At 48.8% G+C, this 10,556-nt stretch overlaps 1 protein-coding gene across 3 annotated transcripts in view; it reads right to left on the bottom strand.

Moving 5' to 3' along the window:
* The window catches only part of LOC112107773 (Golgi integral membrane protein 4-like), a 76,230-nt gene that overhangs the window by 46,214 nt on the left and 19,460 nt on the right, over positions 1 to 10,556 (bottom strand). For 2 of the 3 annotated variants that reach the window (XM_026659954.1, XM_026659956.1), the window contains exons 2-4: positions 7,912 to 7,986; positions 3,961 to 4,010; positions 29 to 82 (exon numbers count right to left, since the gene is read on the bottom strand). In XM_026659954.1, the coding sequence (XP_026515739.1) occupies positions 29 to 82; positions 3,961 to 4,010; positions 7,912 to 7,986 (179 nt within the window). The remainder of the gene's footprint in view (positions 1 to 28; positions 83 to 3,960; positions 4,011 to 7,911; positions 7,987 to 10,556) is intronic. The other variant, XM_026659955.1, reaches the window with a different exon arrangement.

Genomic DNA, 10,556 nt, shown 5'->3' with positions numbered 1-10,556 from the left:
TGTTTTCACCAATCATGCACTGACTTACCTTCAGTATCTTATGCTGTGAACTGAGGGCCCCATATCTGTTCATAGAATCTTGCTGTAACAAATACATAAAAACATTAGAATGCAGAAGATACAGAGGCAGATCAAAACCACACACAAACATCATTGTGGCTACATAATCATACCATTAAATGTACATGCAAAGCAACGCACATGATGTTTGGTCTCCTGTATAAGACTAAGCGTTGTATCCATTTAACCTAAGAAGGGTCACTTCTCAGGGAGTGCTGCTAGAATGGATTAGTTAAAAATAACCAAACTACTAGTTTTGTCTGGGCAGGAAACATAAGACTTTAAAAAAAAAAAAAAGTCAAAAAATCCGATCACAAATTGGACAAAAACTCGAAAGCTTGAAAATGTTGTGAACCAAAAATACAAAAACATCCCTTTGGTTTGGGTTAATCAAAATATTTCTTTTTGATCAGTTTGAAACATTTCATTTTGATTTTGACTAATATTTTTAGAGTAAAATTTACTAACATTTCTAAGTGAAAAGTTTTTTCGAGACAAAAAACCCTCAAAACTTTCTGATTTGACAATATTGAAATGAGAGGCTTTAACAACCTGGAAACTTTTTTTAACCAAAAGCTTTTCAGCGCAGGCGTTTCATCGAACCCGCCCATTTCACAAAAAATATTGGTTTCAAGGAATTTTTTCCAGGGTAAAGAAAATGAAGGGTTATATTCTGCTCTCACAGTGGCGTAAAACTGGAGTAACTGCACTGACTTCAATGGAGTTACACCAGTGTAAGTGAGATCAGAATCTGGCTCCTGAGCACATGCACTGAGATGCAGCCAGGGAAGTTATTTAAAATTAAGGGGCAGGATTCTGCTCTCATTCCTCTGGCGTAAATGCAGAGTAATTCTCGCTGGCCTGTGATTCGCACCCGAGCTTTGTAAAGGACAGAATTCCCTGGGAACTGGGATGACGGCTCTTGTCAACGAGCCGTAGGGGCGAGACAGACAACACAAGCCCTAAGCCCTCGCCTAATTGCGAAAATTACACCAATTTAACTAAAAACCAATCTTTGCGCTGGTTTTACTGCATCCGTTGAAACTCCTGGATATGGGCGCAGCTACCAGATATAAACCACGAGTTTACAGATCTGTAACGTGTCCAGAGAATGGTTTGCACTGCTTTAAACCAACTCGATTTTAATCAAACCAGTGCAGTTAGTGTGCTGACGAGGCCCAAGACCATTTAGACTTTCATCTGCCTGCAGCTCCACCACTTTTGTTCCTTGTGTGGCAGCAGAAGGCAACATGGTCTCTCCAACATGTACAGTTCAATGGCACCACCTGGCTCTCATTTACCTGAAAGGATTTCTTGCCTTTTGCCCCAACGCCCTGTTCCCTCACGTGTGGACCTTCCCCCTCTTTCATGCACTTCTCGTTCCTCCCTGCACCCTTCCATTGGTCCCTGCTCCTAGCACCCCAAAGCTCTCTGACTCCTCTCTACCTTCTTGGCAATGACAAGCCCAGAAGACAGGGCCCAGATTCTGTTTTTCCCTGTGAAAACTCAGAGCTTGCAGGGCGCAGGTGGTGAACAAGATGCGGAATTGTTGCCTTTTCACAAGCTTCTCTGCTCAGATCGGTATTTGGGCAGCTTTAAGTAGCACGGGACAGATCACAGGCAGCACCATGGAATTGCAAACTAAGCACAGTGCATAGTTATTGCCATCTTCTAACCCACAACTCAAATTATATATTCAATAGGGCACAAAATACCACCACCAAATGAGCTTCCGGAACACACAGTTGCTATGGAGCTGCGTAGCCATCAGTCTATTTAGCAAGTATATCCACTATGCTAATTCTATAACTGCATGGTATTTAGCAGTCACAGTGGAACTGATTAAATGTTTCACCTAGTCTGTGCCCCGTTTCCAGCAGTGACCAATTTCAGATGCTTCAGGGAGGGAGTAACAAGTCCTATAATCTAAAGTAAGTGGGTTACCCCCTAGGGATGCATTTCTTCCTGACCCAAGCCCTGAAGAATGAGGATCAAGATTCCTTGTCATTTTCCCCCCAGTAACTGTAGATGCTCTTCACATTCACAGGAGCGTCTCACCAGTACACCCTATTAACTTCTTCATTAAAAGCGAATATACCGTTTAACCATAAAGGTTCCCCTTTGTTTTCTGTGCTGCTATATTCACGGCACTTGGCAAACTGCAGTGACGATATAAATGAAAAGGGGCTCTGGCATTTGCACATCCAGCTGTCAGGGGATTTAACACCACAAAGAGTAGTTATGGGGCTGAAAACCCTGGGATGGGACCAATCTTGCATTATTTCAGCCCCATAAATAGAAACAATAGGAAGCCTGTGAAAATCAGATGCAAACGCTGAGCTATCTGGGCTCCTAGGGACTCGAGTAATAAAGTTCTGCCTGAATTCAGCAGCACTGACACTTTCATTGCTGTTGGTCACACAGCATCACATGCCGTGAACAACAGCCCTCAGTTATGCAATGCTCTCTGTTTTGCAAAAGGCCAGGGGCTACTGAAGATGATGACAAAGGACTCCCATCTCCACTGAAAGATGCCCTTGCCTCACCCCCGAGGAGAAAGAGACACACACACACCCTTTCAGGCAGACGGCGGTTGGCAGTAAAACCTATCAACTTTGCTACCATAGGCTGAATAACAAGCAGAGCCCAACTACCTCCATGACACACCCCCCACCGCCCCGCCGAGACGCATCGTTTGCTCTGGCTCTCTGCACCAGGTAGCTGGTAATTTAACATGCAGATTGTTAGTGACAAACACCCATCTCCCATCGGGACAGGGCTGCCGGGGGAGAGGCTGTTGCTACTCATGATCTTCCCCCAACTCCGTTCTGCTGCCGCGCTCCCACCCACGGACCAGGAGAAACCATTTACCCCCGTCGCAGTGACAGACAGTGTCTATAGCTTCCCTGCAGCATAGTCCCTCTCTCTTCTGTGCTCTCCCTATGCTTTGTTTCGCAGGTGACTAGAATTCTGTCCAACACAAAGACAACTGGCCTTTCCTTTGCCAATAGGCATAGGAACAGGACTCCACGATGCCACAGAGGCTAGAAGTAGTCCGGTCACTCAGTTTGCCATTTACAGATCTGGACAAACAATAGGGACTTGGGCTAGCAACATCCCCAGAGAGACACAGTTCTTTTCTCCTTCCCAAATGAGTTGAAATACTCACATAAGACTAATTGTTTGTATAGACAAGTTCACAGCAAGCTGGGGTGTGAATCTACTACGCACTAATCTGCTGCGGACTAACTGTCCATATGGACCCTGCTGATGCATGTTAACAGTTTGGACTTGTCTACACAGGAACATCCAGGAAGATTAATCTGAATTAACTAAAGGTATGAATTCGAAGTGAATTAGTTAAACCACATTAAATCCCAGTGTGAATGCTGTTATTCAGAATTAAGGTGGCTTTAATTCAGTTTGGTTTAATTCACTTTGGAAATGAATTCAGATAAACTTACTTAAGGCCACTCTAATTCTGAATGAAGCTGTTCACACAGGTGTTAATGAGGTTTAACTAATCCAGTTCAAATTCACACCTTTAGTTAATTTGGATTAATTTTTCTGTATGCCCCCATGTAGACAAACTCAAACTGTTAATGCAAGTCAACAGGGTCCACATGGACACTTAGTCCACAGCAGGCTAGTGTGGGATGGATTCACACCCCAGCTTCCCAGGAACTAAATGTTCACATGGACAAAAGCCCTTAGACCATTAATGATGAAGTGACCCAGGATTCATCCTGATGGGATACCTCTTGGCCCAAAACTCTAATGCCAGCATCATCCCCAATGAGTCTTTTTTCACTTCCCTCTGGGTAGCTGTATGTTGGTGTGCAGCTGTGGAAATACTAAAAGGACATCTCTCAAACACACACAGGAACGTACTGTACCTACCTTCTCTTTGTTGAGTGCCTCTTGAGCTTCTAATTTATACACCAAAAAATCTAGAAAGGAAAAAAGAAGAGAGTTTAATTGGATGGAATTTACAAGGATCTGTTTTAGATTTTCAGAAGGAGAAAAACTCCTAACCGGACAAAAGGCTGTGATACAGCCCGATGGAATGCGGAAGCTTTTAAGAGACTCAAAGAACACGAGGTCCTTTCTGCTCTGTGCAATCAAAGACCGTGTAGTACTTTCCATTAGACCTGTCTGCCATGGCCAACATTTCCCTTCTTCCCACTACAGTACGGTGTTCTAGATGGCTGCCACTCTGCACCCCAGGGATGGCAGCATTTCAGCAGTGCGAAGATTGTGCAATTCTTTGGGGGTCCTTTGAGACAACAGATGCTAGTGAGCAATACATTTTAAAGCTACAGAGTGGCATCTCTCCCAGCACGGCGGTGGGCTTGACGGAGAACATCAGCGGCACATCTACAGCATACACAGGTGGAGGAAGCAGTGCATCTTACAGCACACCGATTTATCTTCACACAAATTTCACCAAGGGCTGGCTGGTGAGCACTAGCCACGGTGAGCCAAAGCCAGCTCCAAGAGTCCAAAGAGAACCGTGGGACATCTCATCCTCTCTGACATGATTTACATAGAAAGGCTGGACTGTCAATTCTTTAGGGCAGGGAATGTCATTGTACTGCATGTACAGCACCTGATCGGGGTCCCTAGGCACTACCATAAAACAAAATCATAATAAAATGATTCAAACGGACTCAACGTAACCCACTGCAAGAGGCAAAACGTGAAGATAACAGTGTCTGGGGTTAAGGAAAACACAAGTGTAGCTGCATTAGATCCAGAAAGCCCTTTGAAAAGAGGGCCTGTCCTTTCCTGAGGCTTTATTGCTTATGCCAAGCGAGGGACCCAGTTGCTGGCTCTGGCCTCCTCAAGCTCCCATGATCTCTCACCTCCCTTCAGTGCCCACTCCGCTCTGGCACTGCATCTCAATGGGGCCCTACAGCACCAAGCTACTATTCCGGGCTCGCGTCCCCTTGCCAGCTTCGAGCAATGTCCATCGATCCTGAACTGCAGCATCCCCCATTGGTCCAGTCTTGGCTAACGCGTCTCGTTGTTCTGCTCTGCAGCATCCCCCCGATATTCCAGTGCTTGGGCCTCTAATTGAGCTGCCTGGTGGATACTTTGATGTACATAAGAGTCCAGCAGAGCGAGATGCACACATTTCCACGTGCAACCCAACTCCAGTAGACAGGCGTAAATAGCACTGCGTTCAGTCCTGTCTGCACCGGCCCATGGGGAAGCACTGACTCCTGCAAGCCTCACAAAGGTGTATCATTTATTTGCTACACTGTGTCCTCTTCTTAGAATGGGAGGCTAGGTGAATTCCCCACCCAACCTCAGTACTAACTAGATCCGATCACGGTATTGTAGATCGGTTATTGGAATTGGGAAAGGGATTCAATTATTCGGTGTCTGCCTGCGTGCTCCTCCCTCTGAATCAAACACAGAAATAAGAAGGGCCTTTCCGTGAAGAACGTGGCATTGGCGCTCTCATGCATCTCCCACATTCCCACCACCAGGGTTCCCCTGCATTCTCCAGAGGACTGTCACGGCTGGAAGAGACGCAGCTCCCCTAAACAACCAGGATCTGACAGGGCCAGTCCTCGGTGCTGAAGGTACCACATCAGGGGAGCAGGAGTTAACACGGAATAGTTAGACCCCGTAACGTATTGCTGGGCTTGCAGAGACCAGCACAGGGCCAGAAGCACCCATGCTTTGTCCAATCAGTTCTAAAGCCAGAGATTCCCTCCCTTGCTCAGCTTAGTCATCGGGGTGCAGTGAGATCAGAAGTGAGCTCCGACAAAGCACCGGACAAGGGGGTGATACCTTTGGGAGCACCAGTGTGCCTCAGATTTCTCCCCCCCACTGCGAGAGCAGCCCCACCAAGACGCCTTCTCTGTGCTCTCCCTCCCAAGAAGGCTGTGTAAATCGCTACTGCCGGGAGGCAGAGTGGCCCAGGGGATAAGGCACTGAACTGGGACTCAGGAGACCTGGGTTCTATTCCTTGTGAATAACCTGCTGTGATACCATGGACAAGTCATTTCCTGACATGGTGCCTCAGTTTCCCTTCACCAGCCTTTGTCCATCTTGTCTATTTAGATTGTACGTTTGTTGCGTAGAGTGCAAAGGGGCCCGTATCTTGGTCAGGCCAGGTGCTATGGTTCTTGGTTAGGTTAGGTAATGGCTCTATGAAACTTATGCCCCCAACTTGCTTAGAAGCTTCAGAGAAACAGAACTGACCCTAACTGCTGTGTCACTGGGAGCCAAGCACATGCCACTCTGCAGGGATGCTCTGGATGGCAGAGCTGGGGGCGGAGCTTTTCATTTTACCCCCCAAAATGCTGAGCAAACTCTAGCCCAATATTTTACAGACTTGCCACCCTTCACTTTAAGGGCACAGCAGCACATCAGCTCAGTGCACAAGCTCTATGGGGCAGGGACCGTCTGTTGGATCTATGTCTGCACAGCGCCTGGCACAAGGGGGTCCTGGTGCAAGAACGGGACTCCCAGGTGCTACCACAACACAATGAATGGTAATCAAAACCCCCTGGGAAGGGATGGGTACAGGGAGTTAACGCGTTGGCCTCGCAGATCCTTGTGGAGTAACCGTGCCAACTTCCTTGTGCCCCAGTCACAAAACCACTGCATGGCTTGCTATATATGGCTTCCCAAGAGGAGGCTACCCGAGTAATTGCAGAGCATACAGCTGGTCAGGACAATGGGGAGTGTGTGGTGAAGGCTAACTGAAGACAGCGCTCCTCGTCCTTCACTTCACGAGCATCAAATGCTAGGTTTGCTTGAAATAAATGGTCTACAGGACCCAGTCATGGAGAAAAGCTCCTCAGCGTTCTTAGAGCCAAGATGCACGCAGCCCTGAGCCATTCAGAGTCCATGCACGCTCTGCAGCGATCCATTTGGCAGTCGCCTCATTTCCTAGAGCAACGCTGACAAACTAGGAAAGAAATCTAAATATTAGAAGACAGACATTCAACATTTGAGTCAACTATTTATCCACAGGCTCATGACAAACTCGGCTGATACATGTCAACGTTTCCAGAAATGCAGGGAGCTTAGGAATGAGGCCAAAAGGGATAGACGTATTTCTCCCCATAGCAGCTTTGAAGATCCAAGCCAAGCTGTTAAATTGCCAGCAACATTCAGGGCTAAAGTGATCTGCCATCCAGCATTCAGTGTTACTATGAGAGACAGGCTCTAGCCCCTTTGCTTCTTATTTCCTATTCAATTTCACGGTCTTAAAAATAGACATGTTCATCTCTGCATTTCAAGCTAATGGGAGGTTTTACAATTTGTAGCCAATGTCAATAACAAAGAGCCTGCAATAATGCTATTATTATTAAGAAGCACTTATGCAGCTGCACATCTTCAGAACACCTTGCAAACACTGAACCTGTAATAGCTTTATTGATTTTTGTGAAACTGAACAAGCTATTTCACCTTGCCGTAAAGTTTACCTATTTAAAATGAAGAGGCATGGTCCAGTGCTGGGTTCAGTGAACGGGTCTGAAGAACTCAGATATTACGTCACAGGTGTCAATGCAAGAGCCTAGACAGACTGGTTGATTAGACAGAGACTAAATACAGGAGTAGGAGCCATTAACTCCAGAGTGCCAATCCCTGATCTCACACCACCTCCTCCCTCTGTGGCTTCGGGTGAGTCACTAACCATTCTGCCTCAGTTTCCCCATGTGTCAAGCAGGGATGTTTCCCATCTACCACCTCATGAGGACATTGGGAGGATTCATTAACCTTTGAACAGTGCTATGAAGGTGGAAATCACTTTAGGTGCTGTGCGTTATTCCCTGGCGAGACTATGAGTTGCTGCCGGCCTCTGCTATGCCTGCGCAAGAGACTCACCTTCTTTAGTCTTCTTGTGCTCCCCTCGCTCTTTCTGCAGGGATCGTTCAAGCCGCGATCTGTGCTCGTACACAACTAGGGACGCGAAGAGAAAGGGAAAGCATGACATAAACCAGCCAAACAATTATGCATTCCCCTGCATTTGCTCCCCACAGCCACAGAGTACAAGTGTGTGTAGGGGACACATCCTGAGCTCCCCCTGCAGTGAGACAGAGAATCATGCAGAGAGGCTCCTGGGGGAGTGGACTTGAGCCAACAGGTCTTTCCTCCTCCTAACTTCCCCCCTCTGATTTCGTGACCAGGAGACAACAGGCCCGGACTTTCTGGACAATTAGCCCACGGTGGTTCGGGTGTAGCAACAAGGCCCCATGTCAAGTGCAACAACGGCCCTGCGATGCACATCCAACCTTGGCTCCCGTGTAAATGACACTTCCGAACAAAGGGCCAAACGGAGCAAACACCGGGCTCAATGCTCCATTTAGGGCTGGGACGCCGACATCACGGTGGAGTTACTAATCCACTGGGAGGCCAAAGCTGGTTCTGCATCAGCAGCTCCGTAGGGTTAAACGGCCAGTAGGGAACCAGCTCAGTGCGGATTGCGGAGCCACATCTATGGCGGCTCAGCACGGCTACACTCCTGCAGACGGGGAAGGAGACAGGATTTCTGGAGCCTCTGCTCACAGAGACAGGCGCAGGCACTTTCTCAAGAGCACGGAAAGACAGAAAAGGAAGGCACAGAACTGGAAAGATGCTCCTGGGGCACAAGAACGGCCTCCGATTGAGTCTTTGCCCCCTGGTTATTTCTATTGTACTTCATGTGAAGGGAGGGACGGAGCAGAAATTCATCCTGAAGCCTGAAAGAGACACTCTCTCACTCTCAAAAGGCCCCAAGATTAACACTATTCACGGGTCTGGGTGACTTCTGCGCAGAGGCGGAGGGAATTGATGTTGCACTAACAACCGTGACGTCGTAGGGGGCTACGGAAGGTTATTATACGTTGCGAGTCCAGGATTTCAGATCACCTTATGGGGGTGGCTAAGTATTGCTATCCCCATTTTATGGAGGGGAAGGCGGAGGCACAAAGAGCGGAAGCAACTGGCACAAGGCCGCAGGGCAAGTCAGTGGGCAAATCAGGGAAGAGAAAGACGCTGGTTTCCTTCTCTAACCACCAGGGAGGGCTACGCTTCCACGTTTGGGACAGTGAGACTCAAACCTGCTTGACCCTCCACTCAAATGCTCACGGCCATTTGCCTTAAAAATAAGGGCCTGAAGAGGACAAGTTTACGAGACGTACCCAAACCGCTGAGTAAGCCCTTAAAAACACTGAGCCCCTGGATGTCAGTGCAGGACATGGGCCATTGTGGAGGAAAAAGCTTAAGGGGAAGGCGAGAAAGGCCCCATGTCAAGTGTGACAACAGCCCTGCGATGCACAGCCAACCTTGGCTCTCATGTAAATTACACTCAGGAGCCATTCTGACATGCTGTAGAAACAAGGGAACCTAGCTGCAAAGTATTGTACATCCCCGGATATAATTCTGCCGGGAGGACCTGCGTGCTGGGGAAATGCCAGGAAGACAGAAAGAGGACTGAGCTTGGAAGCGGCTTGCACGGGGGGGTTACAGTCTCCCTTAAGAAAAGGCCAGAGCGAGTGGCAAACTAGACAGCCAGTCGGACTATTCCCCATTTCACAAGGGCTGAGGTTTTGGCATTTGTCTCGTTTCACTTCGCAACGCAAGTGAGACCTTTGAAATTTGCCATTAAAACAGAAAAGAGACAGAGACCCTGACCCAGCCCACAGTGGCCAATACCCCGGTGGTTACAGCGCTCACCTGGGATGTGGGAGACCCAGGTCCTGCTCCAAATCAGGGAGAGCAGAGACTTGAGCCTAAGCATTGGGCTCCTGGCTATTCCGTCTGGCTCTCCCCTCCCCCCGAAATTCCACCCTGGACTTGAGAAAGTTTCATCGAAATTGATACGTTTCCACGGAATGTTTCCGTTGTGACGAATTGGCGTTTTCCAACACAAACGTTACATCAAAAGGTTCCTGACCAGCTCTACAGAAAACGACCTCTTCTCCTGGGAGCATCGTATCCCCTGCTGTGTATGGGCTACTGCAGGGGTGGGCAAACATTTTGGCCTGAGGGCCACATTGGGGAATAGAAATTGCATGGCGGGCCATGAATGCTCACAAAATTGGGGTTGGGGTGTGGGAGGGGGTGAGGGCTCTGGGGTGGGACTGGGGATGAGAGATTTGGGGTGGAGGAGGGTGCTCCAGGCTGGGATTGAGGGATTCAGAGGGCGGGAGGGGGATCAGAGCTGGGGCAGGGGGTTGGGGCGTGGGGAGGCTCCGAGCGGTGCTTACCTCAAGCAGCTCCCGGAAGCAGCGGTATGTCCCTTCTCCGGCTCCTACGCGTGGAGCGGGGCCCTGTGGCTGCTTCCGGGAGACGCGTGGTGCGGCCCCTAACCTGGCGCCCCAGCTGGAGTGGGGTGAGCCCCAGATCCTGCTCCCCAGCTGGAACTCGCGGGCTGGCTTAAAACGGCTGCGGCCCGCGGGCCGTAGTTTGCCCACCCCTGGGCTACTGGCTAGGCAACACTTTCCCTTTCTCAAAGCTCTTCTCCTCCAGGCTGAGAGCACCCCGCCTCA

This window comes from Terrapene carolina, unplaced genomic scaffold (genome assembly GCF_002925995.2).
Source record: "Terrapene carolina triunguis isolate 2854851 unplaced genomic scaffold, T_m_triunguis-2.0 Scaffold714, whole genome shotgun sequence".
NCBI lineage: Eukaryota > Metazoa > Chordata > Testudines > Emydidae > Terrapene > Terrapene triunguis.
The sequence above is the reverse complement of the archived record's forward strand: the minus strand, read 5'-3'. Positions and strand labels throughout refer to the sequence as shown.